This window comes from Manduca sexta, chromosome 28 (genome assembly GCF_014839805.1).
Source record: "Manduca sexta isolate Smith_Timp_Sample1 chromosome 28, JHU_Msex_v1.0, whole genome shotgun sequence".
NCBI lineage: Eukaryota > Metazoa > Arthropoda > Insecta > Lepidoptera > Sphingidae > Manduca > Manduca sexta.
The window spans coordinates 16784181-16801279 of record NC_051142.1 but is presented as its reverse complement, the minus strand read 5'-3'; the positions used below and the strand labels follow the sequence as shown (position 1 = coordinate 16801279).

General features: G+C 35.2%; 1 protein-coding gene and 1 non-coding gene across 3 annotated transcripts in view; one reads left to right on the top strand and one right to left on the bottom strand.

Moving 5' to 3' along the window:
* The window catches only part of LOC115456176 (fatty acyl-CoA reductase wat), a 42097-nt gene that overhangs the window by 23694 nt on the left and 1304 nt on the right, over window positions 1-17099 (top strand). Inside the window, exons 2-14 of one of the 2 annotated variants that reach the window (XM_030185123.2) lie at window positions 6485-6680; window positions 7597-7858; window positions 12848-12963; window positions 13117-13239; window positions 13462-13646; window positions 13925-14008; window positions 14418-14527; window positions 14734-14819; window positions 15160-15275; window positions 15558-15680; window positions 16014-16133; window positions 16506-16696; window positions 16979-17045. In XM_030185123.2, the coding sequence (XP_030040983.2) occupies window positions 6489-6680; window positions 7597-7858; window positions 12848-12963; window positions 13117-13239; window positions 13462-13646; window positions 13925-14008; window positions 14418-14527; window positions 14734-14819; window positions 15160-15275; window positions 15558-15680; window positions 16014-16133; window positions 16506-16696; window positions 16979-17045 (1775 nt within the window). In that variant the 5' untranslated portion in view covers window positions 6485-6488. The remainder of the gene's footprint in view (window positions 1-6484; window positions 6681-7596; window positions 7859-12847; window positions 12964-13116; window positions 13240-13461; window positions 13647-13924; window positions 14009-14417; window positions 14528-14733; window positions 14820-15159; window positions 15276-15557; window positions 15681-16013; window positions 16134-16505; window positions 16697-16978; window positions 17046-17099) is intronic. The other variant, XM_030185124.2, reaches the window with a different exon arrangement.
* On the bottom strand, window positions 12055-12127 carry Trnav-uac. The gene has a single exon. It is a non-coding gene; the product is annotated as a tRNA-Val (tRNA).

The following is a 17099-nucleotide window of genomic DNA, read 5'->3' as shown; positions in this document are numbered from 1 at the left end:
TGATTTTTATAATTGGGATGGCAGCCATCTCGTTCTCCACCATTTGGAATTATTTTACTAGAAATTGCCTAGGGTATAAGTTGATATTATGACACGACCCTTCTAAGCCGTTTAGCTGACCTGTAGTAAACTGTCTCTTCGAACGATTTAATGCAGACTTTAGTTTAATTATATTTTTCTTAGCAGGTCCATCATTTTTGATATCAATATTATAAAATCGCAAAAAATAACTAGTCCGCCATCCTGGGCCGTCCGCCATATTGGATTTAGAATAACGTCACTTAGCTAACCGTTCATCGTCATCCAAAATAAACGTGTGTGCAAAATTTCATCTTAATCGTTTGAGAGTAACTGTTTTAAATTTAGTTAGAAAAATTGACCCGAACATACATACATACTTACACGACACGACACGTGACCTATCACGTGTGATAGCTCTTTATAATAGATACCTATAAACAAACTGGATTTAAAGAATTATACTAAGTAATAAATATTTTTTGTATAATATTCATTTTTTCCGTTCTCTATACCGATTTGCATAAATTTATACGTTAATTGCGTCGGTAGAAATAATAGATAACTTTTTTTTTTATCGAATAATCACGGGTCGTTTCTATCTCAAACCGACTAATAATTAAATTTGAGCCTTATTAGCACCAGGTAGTGAGAGTAAAAATCGGATATCAAAGACTCGACCTTAAAATTTGTCTTTACATTACTGATCTAAAGTGGATTTATACTATTTAGTCTCAGATCGCGGAACCTTCCATGTCATCATGAAAAGTAGGAATTGCATCGGTCGGTACGATAATTTGATTGCTAAGGACATTGTAATATAATTTAAATTTAAATACATTATTTCTACAATTTACGTAAAGCAAGTTGGTCTTTGACATTACTGAATATTTATACTGCGGTATTTTAAATTAATGTTTTTACTTGTCTACAGCGGCTTGTTACTACATTTTCAACGAACCCCTGAGAGACTCGGCTATATTTAAACATTGAATACTAATAAAATTGATGAAAATATTTCTTATCTTAATTTACTTTTGGATGCCCATCTACAAGGTAAACAAAGGCCCTGGTGTAGTTGGAACCCACTGCTTGTATTAGGTTGGTTTCGATTTTTTAAGGAAGGCCTTCAGCAGTCGATTTCTATAAGCTGAAGGTGATGAACTCTTTATTGTATGTCACTAACAAAATAGACCGGATACATCAATGGAATAGCGGCGATAGCCTAATTCGAAGTGGAATTGACTGCCGAGACGAATGTCCGCATGTTCAAAACTCAAGGCCGGTCATCTCTGACTTTTCTAAAGTTATGTGTGTATTCTTTGTGAATTATTACATGTTTTAACGGTGAAGGAAAACATGGCGAGAAAATCTGCATACCTAACGTGTTCTCTACAAGAATTTCGATGATATGTCATGTTTACCAACCCGTACATGGCCAGTATGGTAGTCTATGAGGCCTAAATTCTGCATAGTAGAAGCCCGTGCCCAGCTGTGGTACAATATATTATACATCAATAGAATACATACTAGGAATATTGGCACTAAGTGTGTCGCTTTATGCTATATCTTCTAGCGAATATCTTGTTGCTATTGTGTTTGCTACAAGTAATTAAAAAAAAACATTTATCTTCATAGTCAGCCAGTATAAGTGCACTCATATGATAGTAATTTCGTGCTCATAATATAGGGAGCAAGCCTGTCGAAACATAGAAATTGCATTTATATTCTCTAACGTTGTTAATCGAATTATTAAAGATTAAAACAGTGATCTCTATAACAAGATACATTAACAACAATCTTGTATGTTGATGCAAACCTGTTTTTAAACAGCCTGGTCTGTGAGTGGACACAGTCCGAGTTATTTTGTACCTATCGTTCTTGTACGTAAGAACTACGAACTAACGTCAATACGCTGGCGGTTGGATGTATTCGCGCGGATATTTTTTTTTGATTCTAACACGGCAAAGTGACCTCTCCCCACCTGATGGTAAGTAGAGTGGGGTCTAATAGAATATCGACTGACAGATGATTAGCGCTTGACCATCGACATAATTATGGCGGCATGTTGGTGTCGGATATATACAGGCTGATCCCGGAACGCAACACACACACACTTTAAGTACATGTTTTAAGACTTTAAGTACAATGCTCGCTATCCGGGTGGGTATAAGATATATTCTACCGTTAACAAATATATCGACCACCATACACGTGGTGTTAATCTTCCATAATGGCCGACGTAATTATGTCGCGTTCGGGATCGGCCCTTGTATATATGATTTTGAAAGGCATGATTTGGTCGACTGGCAGGGATTATCATAGACAATTCAATAAGGAATATTTTTGATGATATTAAAATATTCTAAAACACCTAGAGTTCACTTTTAAATAAATTATTCGTCAATATGCATATACCTGCCATAATTGGTGGGCCGAAAATGTATTTTATATTGTATTTATTTACAGTATATTAATATTTTAATATTTAGTTTAATATTTATTTAATATATAGTCCAGACAAATTGCTTCCTCGTCTCGTCTTCCATTTCATAAAAAATGTCGTAAATTTTTTGACACTTTTCAATAAATTGATAAAGGTAGTAACAGTAAAAGTTAAGTAATATTAAGGTTGAATAGCTACATCTGGATATGGTTCTGATTCAGATATAGTTCGCTAATCTATACTAATGTATAAAGCTGAAGCTACATTACTCCAGCGTGCTATTAAGACTACTTTTTACCCCGAGAAAATAAAGAGCCGTATTTTTATATCGGAAAACATTTTTCACGTGGGCCGAGCCGCGAGGAACAGCTTGTAGATACATAAGAAGTTTATTTTATCTACAAATTGTACCGTTTTAGTACTATAGGCTTCGTATTTCAGAATACGAGGCAGTCGAAGCCGAAACCAAACTGGTGATTTATAAATAAAGATAACACACACACACTAACGCTTTTTATTCTCAAAAGCGTAGTAAGAGGCGTAACTGTTGCACACATTTGTGACAAGGGAATTCCGTCCCATGATGTGATACGAGCCAGTGGCGGCCTTAAACGACGCGAGGCCCCAGGCGAAAGCAAAAAGAAACAGATGCGAGGCCCCGGGCAGTGAAAAACGTTCCCCTGCTTTAACAGTTTCGTCGGTAAGAACGTAAAAAAAGGTCCTGCGAGGCACCGCGCGAGGCCTGTGTAAGCACGAGGCCCCGGGCGATTACCCGGTTCGCCTCCCCAAAGACCGCCTCTGATACAAACGTATAGAGAGAGCACAACACCAGACTCCAAACTGTTAGTGAGCAGAAAACTCAAACATTCCTTTGCCTGACCTGGGATTAGAACCCGAAACCCTAGAGCAGTGGTCGTGCCGCACTTGCAATATAACAACGTCACAGAGGCAGTCGGGCGTCGAGGCAGCCACTAAACGTAAATTCTCGTAATTTCGAATCAATACTAGACATAGATATAATTAAGTCGGATGTTAACATATGTATCTCTTAGAAGTGTGCCATAAAAATAAAGATTAGGCAGGTCAAGCGATTGTTAATTAAATACTCGATTAATCCAAAAACATGTGATAAAAAAATAATTAAACATTTTATTGTCTATAATGTATCGTGTTTTTTTTCGCAATATTGTAAATTATTGGGCGTTGACACTTACTGGTGACTATAAAAACACACGACAAAAAAGAATTCAAGTATCATTCATAACACATTTATGACATGGAGCATAGTATTTTTTTTTTATGAAATATTGTAAATTTATTCAGGAATTGCGAGCTCTGACAGCTACTAACGACTACTTAAATAAATAATTCTATCATCTTTCTCTTCACAACGCAGTATAAGTATTTCAAACTTAACTAATTAGCTTCCCTGACAGTTGAGCTCGTAGAAAAGTCCGTTCTTAAATAGTCCTAATAACAATGTAGAATAAACATTTGTTCTAAATCTAATCAGTAATTTCAGAGATTACCAAAAGTCACAAACTTTAACTGTTTACGTTAGAATTGAATTGAGTGCTTCGGTGGCGTAGTTGTATCACGTATGCGGTAAGTACCAGTGCAACTATTGTGCTTAGGTCCCAGGTTCGTATCTCGAGTCGAGCCAAAACATTTTGACTGGATATTTCCATTTTAACAATTACTCAGTTGAGGCTCGATGACAGGATGTTGGCGGTGTGATATCCCCGTGCGTCGGAAAGCACGTAAAGTCGTTGGTACTGCGCCTGATCTCTCTCCGGTCAATACGGAGTGCTGTCTCACCGGACTATGAGAGTATAGGAACACAGAGTGTAGTAGTATACACCCGTATATTGTGCACAAACTCGTGCAATCTTCTTCCTACCTGGCTGATCTCCGTCGAGGTTGGCTGCCGTGGGATGGTTGATTAAATTACCCAACATTTAATTTATTCAAACGTATTATTAAATAATACTTCCTATTTGTTACCAAAGCTGCTATTACGCTTTTTTACCTTACCTACTACTCGTATTCTTATTATTTTATGCAAAACTAGTTCTTTTAGTTCATTTAAATAATAGTTTGTTTCCGGACTTTAACACATATAATATTATAAGTGTCTTACTGCTATCTAAACTGTTAGGTAAGGTGCAAGCCGCATAAAACCTTTTTACTTTCTTACATCAGGCTGGCTTTGTACTGGTTGGAATTTAATTCGTCATTTTTATGAATAAAACTTGATATGCTAATGTCGATTTCATTCATTCATCGCGTAGTATTTTTCCATATGGCTACGGCAAAGTATTCCCACCTGGGGCGTTATTCTCTATCCCGCACGTTATTTTGACAGTGCGTAACAAGCACGTAACCCAACGCATCATGTTTAGGACTATAGAAATTTGGCTTACAGAATACCATTCCACGCACATTTCTCGAAGATAACATGACACGGCCGCGTTACACGTTAACACTATCATACAGAATAAGGGCCCTGATGTTTAGCCGAATGGGATCCATGTAAAATATCGACTAACGAGAGATGGTTATCCTTCGTCAGTTGACACAATTATGCCGGCCTGTTTGAAACCGGATTTACACAAGCTTAACGACAATCCGAAACACTTGTGGGCCACTATGACAGGTTTTAAAGACCTCATGTACGGTGGCACTATCCGGGCGAATTTAAATATTCAATACCAGCAATATATTGTCCTCGAGCTATATTTATTAATATATTAAACTTGTGCCATCCGACTCTAATCTCTGGACTCGCAGAAAGGTATTCCGGACAGAGAACTCACACAGAAAAAAGTGGGTGGATAAGTTGCATCACTGCCTACCCATTCACGAATGAAAACTATGATGTGTAGCCTAGCATTTTTACTATACAATGGTCATAAGACTATGACGTCTTTCTCTGTAGTCACTTGTTTATTTCTAATTATGAACCATATATTTTCGCTAAAAAACTTCGAACTTAAATTAAGATTTCTTCAGAATCTGGCCCCGTTTTGAAAAATCTCTTTTTTGTCGGTCATAAAGGTGCGTTTCACTTTTATTTTTTAATGTATAAAAGTGGTTGGTCTTGTTCCGGTTTCAGCCCCGGATCTATGGGGAGGCAAGCCGGGGCCCGTGCCCCGGGCGGCGAATTCAGAGGGCGGCAAATCCAAACTTGGTAGACGAATACACAACTTATATTTAACACAACTTTGACTACTAAGACATCCAGAACATTACACACATAAATAATTATTTCCCGCGGGGCGCGAAATGATGATGATGATGACAAAGTTAAAAATATAGGTGGTCAGGGACGGCATTATCCAAATTTTGCCCCGCCTCCAAAAAATTCAAGATCCGGCTCTGTCCGGTTTTGACTAGACTATGTCTTGTGTAATTTCTGACTGCAGTCTATGTGCAAATTCAATTTTAGAACGCAGCAACTGTTAACTATAAATTTTGTTTGTTTCTTTCTGTCTTTTAATTTGGCGTTTGCTATTATGTGAGATTTTGGAGATAAAATATATTAGATACCTCTATTAATGTTTTCAAGAATATTACGAAATCAACAAAAAAGATACTAAATTACAATAATGGACTTGATTTGTTTATAAGACTTCTCGTTTTTGCCCTATCTATTGAGCCTTGAACTCAGGAGGTCATGTAGATTAAGGGCATCGGGCCATACTAATCAATACTAAATACTAATATTAATGCGAAACTAAATCTGTCTACTAAGCTTTCAATAACAAATGATTAAATCGATATTTTGGAAATTTAGTAATCTTGAACTGCTAGAGTGGCATATTCTATTTTTTATCCTAGAAAAGAATGTATTGACACTTGGGACAAGTTTGACACGCGGGCGGAGTCAAACACCGAGTAAAATATATAACAGCCGTTCTCTGGGAATCGTGGATAGGATCCAATTTTACATAACAATTCTATCACCCCATTTAAAACAAACTTTAACAGACTAACACATTAACCTCATTATTGTTACAGTAATATGAATCACTCATTAGAAGATTCACCATTATTAGACGCCGGTATCACATCAGAGAAAATGGAGAAGTGGGTAGAAGCTCAAAGGAAAGGGGAGAAGATTGATATAGACGTGTACGGGAAGCCGACAGACAAGCAACTGAAAGAGTTGGAACACGTCAGGAATCTGAGCAAAGAGTTGCAAGATAATTTACATGTAAATGATTTTTTATTTTATCTCGGACCCTGATCGATTTAAAAAAAAATCTTGGAGTGTGTGAGTGTGAGTGTTCTTGAAAATTGCCCAATCTAGGAATGGTTCTCCTCAGTGCCTTATATACCAGTTTAAATATTAAATCGATAGGTACTAATAATACTAAATCGATAGGAACCAATATTATAAATGCACAATTAACTCGGTTTTTAATAAACGAAATCATAACACGAAACTAGTTGCAGCGCAATCTTAATTTTATGATCAACCTATCTAAGCACAGCACAGCCAATCGCGAAAAATGGGAATTAGATCAGAAGCACGGTACATATTATGTTGCTTCCACTACAGATCAGTACAGCCGATCACAACAAATGGGAATTGGAAGCATGACACCATGTTGATTCTATTATTGTGAAATTGTCAACTAAGTTGTCAATTAGTTGGAGCATCCGACAGTTTTGCAATATAAAATACTAATATTTAATAACTGTCTTTCTTGTTGTAAGTCTGGTGCAACAAACTGGTATAGATGTCGAAAAAAACTTAATTTATTACCTAGATTCGGAACATGAGCTAGATTAAATATATTTAAATCCGGTTATGGATATTTTGTCTGCACATGCATATGAACACATGAGATGCATCCATTGGGACACGAGCGTTTCTTTATATCTCATTGTAATAAACTTCACTTCGCAACTCAATCATACTTTCACAATGTTTTATTTCTCATACCTACTTAATTTTCTTATAAATTATACTTTTGTACGAATCAATTATCCCATCGAAATATTTTAAATACTTTAAGTATTGTTAAAACTTGTTGGCCTGCTAATAATATACATATAGATATAAATAGAGAAAGCTGTCTAAAGTTAGTTTAATTTTCGATCTATATAAAAAAATCCTTCCCCAGGATCTGGAGACTTCAGTCCGCATAGCAGACGTGGAAAACCAAGCCATGAACCCTACAGCACCCATGCTGGACTTCTCGGAAGACCATGAGTTCGTCTCAGCCAACCAGCTGGACAACTGCTACGGAGAGGAGGACAAAGTAGACGCCAGAGAAGAAGAGAAGAGAAAATTAACTAAGGGTAAAGCGGAAAAAACAGCCATACAAGAGTTTTACAAAGACCAGTGTGTGTTTTTGACGGGTGGTACTGGGTTCCTTGGGAAAGGTGAGCTGCATGATTTTATAAGCTTTAATATGTAGAATGTTCGCTGTACGGTAAATAGTTACTGGATATTACAAGATTACATCCAATGCGTCGATCATGAGCGCAATTTAGTACCATAAAATGTATTTATTTAATTAGTAGAAATAGATAATAGTTCAAACATTTTAATCATTTGTACCGAGATGTAAAACCTGTGGATATATAGTTAATGACACTAAAAAACCGGCATGAAAAAATATTTAATTTTAAGCATGGGTAAAGACTAAAGACGCACCGCACATCTGATCCAATCGAAGTTTGCATAACCTCCGCCATATTGGGCACAAATTCCAATCACTAAGAAGTCAGACGCGATTTTCCTATTGAAATATACGTCAAAATTAGTTATCGGACACTTATAATTTTCTTAAAGTATGCTTTAATATGGCGAGTACATTTTATCACCTAACATTGCCGACAAAAATGGAATCCAGATGTTTCGGTAAGCAAATCCGACGAGCTATTATTCTTTTTGCATGCGTACTCCTCTCTAAGAAACTACAAGTAAATCCAATTAACTGTATTGCATGTGTTTGAGTGTGTTTTATCAAGTGCCAATGAATCAAGGTAAGTTTGATTTGTTTTTTTTTTTTTTTTGCTATTGTACACGATTTTTGTTCATCGGCCAAGTGTTGCGCAAATATCATAGATTAAGGCTTCCTGTATACTTTCGACATAGTTACTGACGATGAGGTGACGGATTCTACAATAAAATAAATGTTGTTTTTTGCAACTTCGTGTTAGAAGTCATTCGTTTGTAAAATATTTGTAGTTATTATTATAATAAAGCTTCGTTATTAAATTATTTTAATCCGTAAATTAGTTTCAAGTTTTGTTGTTCATCGTCATTTTAGCATTATAGAGACCGCAAGCTATTATTTTTATTTATTGTCAGTATTTTTGTTGAATGTCGTTTGTTGTTTTGTTTTCTTTCATAGATTTTGTTTTTGCAGCATGAGTTTGATGTGCATGAGTGTTTTGAGATGGTAAAAAGGTAAATAAGTTCTTAAAAGTTACGAAACTTATTTTGGAATTTATACTAGAAATTATATTTTTATTATTCCTACATAAAGGGAAAGTGGTTATAAATCTAATGTAATATAGAACGTAATTTTTAAATAAAAAAGGGTTCCTGCCATTTGTGTCCAAATACATTTACTTCCATTGTGGTAATGAGCCTCTGGTAAGCGAGAGATCGTCTAAATAGATTTGCTTAGTACATTTTTGCCGTCACGTCAGTAATGTACACTGTGCAAACATTTTTGTTTGGGTTTGTAGGACTTTATAAGTACTTGCGAAATAGAGTATGCATAGTGAGATGCCTATATTTTAAGATGGGAAATGCAATAGGGTTAGTTGGGGTAAGACCGAATCACGGGATAATTCCGTTGATAAGTATATACTTACTTATAAGATGGTCTGAAGTGTCATTATATAATTTATTACAATCGTTTACTCATGAATTAGTTTTAGTTACAGTTTTGCAGGAATTTTGAAACATTGGCTTTACCTTGTCATCCGGTATTATCTCAACGTACTTTAAAAACTATTTTACATTTTGTAATGAAATGATCTGAGTTGCGTTATACTATTATAGACAAGGTTAGTAGCTGACTAATTCAGTATCGTATACCACAAGTACTAATGTTTGAATTTTTACTATTTTTCAGATGGCAGAATAAGTTTGAAGGCCAGCCGTGTAGTAGAAAAAATTATTCTATAAAATCAACATATCTCTTCCCTTTTAACAAATGGTGTTTGTAATTTTATTTATTAAAATTATTTAATTGAACTTTTTTTTATTTATATTTGCAGCTTAGAAAAGGTTGTGTATATTGCTTTATATTATGTAGAGGGTTGATAGCCGCTGTGAAAACTACACCTTCGCGCACTGAATGATAAAAATAAAAATATATAAAAATGAAGAGTTTGTTTGTTGAAGGCGCTAAACTTACGAACTACTAAACCTGTTTTGATTTTTTTTCACTAAAAGGAAGCTACATTACATACATACATATTTATTATCCCGGGAATATATTTATTCCGTAAAATCTCTATCATGCGGGTGATAGCGCGAGCAAAAGCTAGTAAATTACAATACCCACATAATAATGTAAAACATTCATAACATAAAAATATTATAAATAATAATACATAAAAATAATTCCAGACCTGTAATATATATTGACTGTCCCACTGCTGGGCACGGGCCTACTGTACTAATCTGAGGGTGGTGCTCTACTACTAAGAGGGTTCAGGACTAAGACTGACAAACTACATATATTACAGAAATTCGTTTAGACAATTCTTATCTGTGTAGTTTTTTTTTCAAAATGAATTCATTACATATTCATATATATTTTCACAGAATTATTTAAATATACTTAATTATTTTATCCTGTTTTTGCCATTGGAGTGAGGTGGTGAGTTCCGCTATTTGATACATATCTGTGTAGGTTACCTCACGATGTTTTCTTTAACCGTTTCCTTTAATAAAGGGAAGTAACCTTGTAAAGGCATAAACTGTTTAAGAAACGCTAGACTGCTAAGAATTCTATAAAAAAATCATCAATTAGTTGTAAAAAGTGAATAAAGGAAATTCAATTCCATATTCGTTTCGTAGTAACGTCATTGCTTGTGAACGGAACATTGTGGGTTCGATTCCTACACACAAACCAAGTATATGCAAAAAAATACGCAAAAAAAAACTTTATTTTTCTGAAGATTGCAATATTTATGGCCAATATGGCGGCTCATTTACCTTACCTAAGGTTATGGTCACCTAGACAAGTTTGGTAAGATACGTTATATGCCTCTTGCAACCTTGCGGAGTTAAGAGCATTTATTTATAGTTTATATAAATATTCTATTAAAAAATATATATATTTCCAAATAGGTTAAAAATTGCTGAGATCTGAGGTAACAAACATAAAAAACTACAAAATATCTTTCTTTTTGTTTTATAAATGTACAATAAAGTGCTGTTTATCTTTTTAGAATAACACATTTCCATGCTATGTAAGCTGCCCGGAGTTCAGCCTCGGTACTCGCAATAAAGAAGTGTTTTAAAATATAATATAGCTAATATTTATTACCGGATATGATCAATTACTGTCTTATATTGCATAGAATAGAAGAGTGCAGCGCTTTGTAATTCATAGTGGCATTTAAACAAAGGATTTGTCTTTTTTTACATACATATATGTACATATATGTACAGGTATATAAAAATAAAATGAAACCATCAGAATATATATTTAATTTGAAAATATTGCATATAAAGATATACATATTATAGCAAATGCTGCTTCTATAAATGCGGACATTACACGCAGTCTATTTCATTTTTATCAACTTAAAAACACATGACCGCATGCCGTCAGTGTCAACAGATTTTTTGAGTACACTTAATTTTTTTATAGGAGACAAACGAATAAATAATGCCTTTTTACCGACCTGCATGAAAGGAGGGTAGTGGGTTTGCGTGTATATATCTTTGTGTAGTTATATTCTGTATTAAAGATAAAGGAAAACATCGTGAAGAACCTGCATACCTGAGAAGTTCTCTATAGGAATTTTGAGGGTGCGTGAAGTCTACCAATCCCCGCTAGGCCAGCGTTGTGGACTAAGACCTAATCCCTCTCAATAGTAGAGCAGGCCCGTGCCCCAGCAGTTGGACAGTATATAACACTGTTCTGATATTATTATTATGTATTGTATTAATAGAAACATTCTGTAGTCTGAAAACAATATAAACTGGTTGAATTGTCTCGGCCACGTCTGGAGACCGGTCTATTCTTTAAATAACTTGGCTTACCCTCGTTTCCCCATGCCTCACGATTTAAAGATAACCTTTGAAGTAAACATATCGCTGAGATTACCAAATTCTTTCTTAATAAAAGGGCTCTAATCGTGAAGACGTGACGTGATGTGAGATGTCTCATAGTAGATTATTATGAAGTAGGTGTCTAACAACTTTACTGTCGATTTTCGTGTTGTCAATGTGACTACTGGAGACTGAACAGTATTAGTATTTAAAAATTGTACAATGTCAAATATTTCACCTAAATGAGTAAAGATTCCTACAGTATGGAAACCTATACTGTTCCTTTCCTACAGTAAAGTAAAAAACAAATTAAAAACAAAAAATAAAAGAGTGTTTCCGGCCAGGATCGAACTGGCGGCCTTCTGCGTGTAAAGCAGATGTGATAACCACTACACCACGGAACCTGTATGAACACAGTTGAAATTATAAGATACATTTTAATTAATTAATTTTATATTGAAATATCCATCATACGAATGCTTGCTACGTAATAATTAAAATGATTATATAATGTATAAACACTTCGCTTTATGTACAACAAATTGAACCTTACTACGCTTCAATATTATATAATGAATAATAACTTTTATACTTTCTTTGACTCTACGGTCTTAATTTAAAGTCTAAAATACGTTAAGGCGGTACAAATGCCGCCCTGTAATAACAATGCGTACAAAAACAGGAAGCCAACAAATCTTTTATAAGTATTACTCTGTGACAGAAATAGACTCATCATAAAAGATGCGTATAAATGACAGTCCCGTAATACTGGGTGTGTGGCATGATATTGTCTTAATGAAAAAGAAAATTGCTGTACTAGTAAGGTAAAAGCCTGCACTGGATTTGATGCGTAGTGTAGTTAAAATTGTGGGAAACAAAGTACTGAGTGCCTTCAATGGCGGTCAGAATTATGCGCTACTAGAAGTACAAGCAGCTGGTAGTCAGTGATCAGTATCTACTTTGGAAAAAAAATGTAATATATAACTGCAATCTTTATAGATATAGGTTTTATGCTTTATTATAGCAATTGTAGGATTCAAGACAATATTATTTATGTTTTGGAAATAATTAATTTAATTGTACACATTAGCGCCATCTATTATTGTTTCTTGAATTTATTTCAGTGTTGATTGAAAAGCTACTGCGGTCTTGTGGAAATGTTGACACAATATACGTATTGGTACGAGACAAGAAAGGAAAGGACCCAAGAGCTCGTCTTCATGAGATGCTCGATGAATTTGTAAGTGACATTTGCAAAATGTTTTAACATAGTTGTTCAAATCATCTCTAGATGGCGTTGTACTATGAAATTGTACAAATGCATGACATGTGTGAAGTTTATAGTTCACCATCTCTATAAATTATTTTTGTATAACACTTAAAATATTTTCAGCTTTTTCACAAAGCACACGAAGAAAATCCCAAAGGAATTCACAAAATAGTACCTATTTGTGGCGACATGGTGCTACCCGGCCTGGGAATAAGCGATGAAGATAGAAAAACTCTTACGAGCAGAGTAAGTGTATTACCAAAGCTTTGGATTAATAGATGGCGCTGTATATAAATAACCTCTGATTTGAAACTTTAATATGTGCACTGCAGACTTACTATTAATTAGGTGGAATATATTATGCCTTTATTCTTCCAGAATAAAAATGCTAAAGAATTCTATTCAGCCTATACTGCGCGGATGGAGTTACGATCTGGTTTAGTAACCAATAGTTCTTTCTTTCTACAGGTGACTATAATTATAAATGCTGCTGCCACGGTGAAGTTTGACGAGAAATTAGCGATAGCGACCGCCATCAACGTCAAGGGAACCAAAGAGGTGATCAAACTGGCGAAGGAGTGTCGCAACTTAAAAGCTGTCACCCACGTATCTACCGCGTTTTCCAACACGCACTTTAAACGTATTGAGGAGAAGTAAGTACCTTCGATATAGTTGTATTGCTTTTGGTCTATATTTTATTGATAAGGCATTTGGGCTTTGAACCATAAAATTCTAGGTTCAATTTCCAGGACTCAAAAGTACAATAGGAAATACAAAATTGTTGCTCGTTGCTATTATTTAAGGTCATCTTGTGTTGTAAGAAAACTGACTACAGTACCTAATAATACAAGCACTTCGGATCGCGACCTTATATTTACTCTACGCTGTATTTACCATCAGGCACTAAATAAATTATTTTGTTTGATTCCAGATTTTACGAACCCCCCATGTCAGTGGAGGCGCTGGAGGCAGTTTCAGAGTTGGATGAGAATATTATAGAGAGCATCTTGCCGACGTAAGTTTGTGTTATAATTAGTTCTTACTTATTCATTGCTCAGGTGAAGTCTCGAACCTATTACTTCGGGTTGTCTAGGTTTACCATGCCGGCCTAATGAGTAATGGAAGACAACATGTTCAATATTTATAAAAAAAAACACCTTTAAGTAAACAAGTTGATTCTACACCGTGTTTTTTTTTTCAATATTATATTTTTTTTACCAAATAATGAGTATGAAAGAAAACGTTCAATATTTATAAAAAGCACTATTAAGCAAACCTGCAGATTCTGCACGATGTGTTTTTCAATATTAAAACTGTTATCGATTTGGCTTGAGAAGACCCACGTCCTACCCAAACCACTACCTACCAAAGACCCAAGTCAAATTTGCTGTACTCTAGTTTGATTACCAAACCCTTTGTTACAGATTGTTGGGAAAACGACCCAACACCTACTGCTTTACGAAGGCCGTGGCCGAAGAAGCTATTAGGAAGTACGGAGAAGGGATGCCAATATGCATAGTACGACCATCAATTGGTGTGTATATTATACATAATTATTTACTCTCAGTCTACAATCATTTAGATGGTTCTGCCAATACTTGGTACGCTTGACTTGCTGGATACAGGCCGCTTTTAATAGGTCTCGAAATCTCTAAGCGAGGTCTCCGTTTACGATGATGTATTCAACTAAAAGGAACATGAATTAACGTTACTCGTAGTTATATTTGTGTATGTTTTCAGTTATTTCTACATATGAGGAGCCGGTCCGCGGCTGGACTGACAGCGTGTACGGGCCGACGGGACTCGTCATCGGCATTGGAACTGGGGTGTGTAAACCTTTTCAATTCTAGTCTTATACTATAAACAATTTTGTTTACAGCAGCCAGGACCACTTCGATTGTGATAGCGCTAACCCCATTGACATTTTCACAGAAAACTGACACGAAATGATTGGCTTCTCTGAGGCATTCTGTATCTTCTGAGACACGTTTTCACTTAATATTTGTTAATTTTGGTGATTATTAATAAAATAATATAAGCAATAATATTGAGGATGCAACATACCCTGATTGAGGAAGTCTCGCCGATTTGTTTTTAAATAATTTGTTTAAAACTAGGGTGCACTCATCGCAACTATTCAGAGATGTAATAGTGATGCTATTTCAGGTTCTTAGAACAATGTACATGGACCTAGACAAGGTAGCAGACATGGTACCCGTAGACCTTACAGTCAACGCCATACTTGCTTCCGCCTGGCACACAGCGAAGAACTTTAAAGAAAAGTAAGTATTGTTATTGAAGATGAAGTTGATAGTACTTTGACTGTACCATGTAATGTGTTTTCTACTCTGCTGCTATTGATACCTATATAAGGCAAAACACGAAACGACAAAGTTAAAATGTTTTAAAGCTATTAATTTGGTCATTTTGCCACATTTCGCTTCCTGAAGCTCCTCCTATTAAATTTCGCAGTTGCTTGACACAAACCAAAGCTGTGGATCCTTGCTATGGATGAGCCTTAATGGATTTTAATTGATTCACTAATAATAAACATCTGTTTTCAGTCAAACTTCGCACATTCCTATTTACAACTATGTGTCGGGCGCTCAGAACCCAATAAAGTGGGGTAAATTCATAGAAATCAACAGAAAGAGCGGAATTGATAAACCAACAACCAAAGCTGTGTGGTAAGATATTATCTATTATAATTAATTAGTTATAAAACTAAAGTAACATATAAATGCGTCGATTGTGAAGGGCTTAATAACTCAGACTCGAAACATTTCCGGTACATAACTGATAAAAATGATCATTCTAGCCTATTGCTTCCTTGGTTCTGTATGTTTTGAGATTTCTGGATAAGAGGGAAAGGCAACCATTCTATGAGTTAAAGAATATATCCAGGATCCGATTTTCAAAGTTGGTTAGACGTAACGGCCCTGTCTTGACAACTTAACCGTATTTGGAATTGTAACCTTCGCGAAAACGATGTCAGCATATATAATGTATTTTTATTTCAGGTACTACGGCTTGAATCCCACAAACAATTACTATTTATTCTTGTTCTTCAATTTCTTCTTACATTACCTGCCCGCTTTATTTATTGATTGCTACTGCGCCCTCACCGGGAAGCGAAGAGCGTAAGTATCACACATTACATATAAGTAGATAGCGTTTTTAAGATATGCAACAGACAATTTATTCTTAATAATTTGCATAACTTTTGATTATGCAGAAAAATATACTGCTTAAGCCAGACTATGAAGTGTTGTTAGGTCATTTCATACTTGAAGATTCTTTGATAATTTTAAAATCTTGTTGTACATCGAAAGTGATTTTCAAACAAATAAAACCACCTTAATCGCTTTTGTGGAGTTATAACTAAAATCTTCTTGCCTTCTTTGCATTTTTACCTATTGAATTTTTCGACCACAGACAATATAAATATAGCTATAGGGTTCCTGACTTATATTATTACAATTTGTGTATTTTTAAGTTTGCATATTTTTCAGTATGTTAACTATATACGGCAAGGTGATGAAGCTAGCGAACATCCTCTTCTATTTCTCTACGCAAGATTGGCAGTTTGAAGACAATGGCGTAAGAGATATGTGGAACTCGCTTTCAAATCAGGACAAAGTCATCTTTCCGTTTAGTATGTCCGAAATGTCTTGGGATTATATGTGCGAGACCTTCTTATTGGGTGAGTGAAGAAATATTATCATACGAACAGAGCCTGGTTTTCCTCCCCAAGGACGGCTATTGAGCCTTAACTGTAGAAGTGGCCTATTAGTAAAAAAAATATATAGGGCTAGTAGCCTTATATTATTTTTTTATATTATGGACACAGCGTACTCACCCCTGATATTTAGTGTTTAAATAGATAATTCTAAGTAGTCCCATTATACCCGATCGGTATTTGATAATACTTAGAACTTTTAATTACGACTCACGCAGACGGTTTAATTTAAATTATTTTTACCAGGACTCCGAGTGTATCTCCTTAAGGACGATCTGTCTACACTACCTGAAGCCAGAAGGAAATGGAACAGGTAAGAAACTATTTTATAACTGACTATTTTCATTAAGGAAGTAATTCGTAGCAC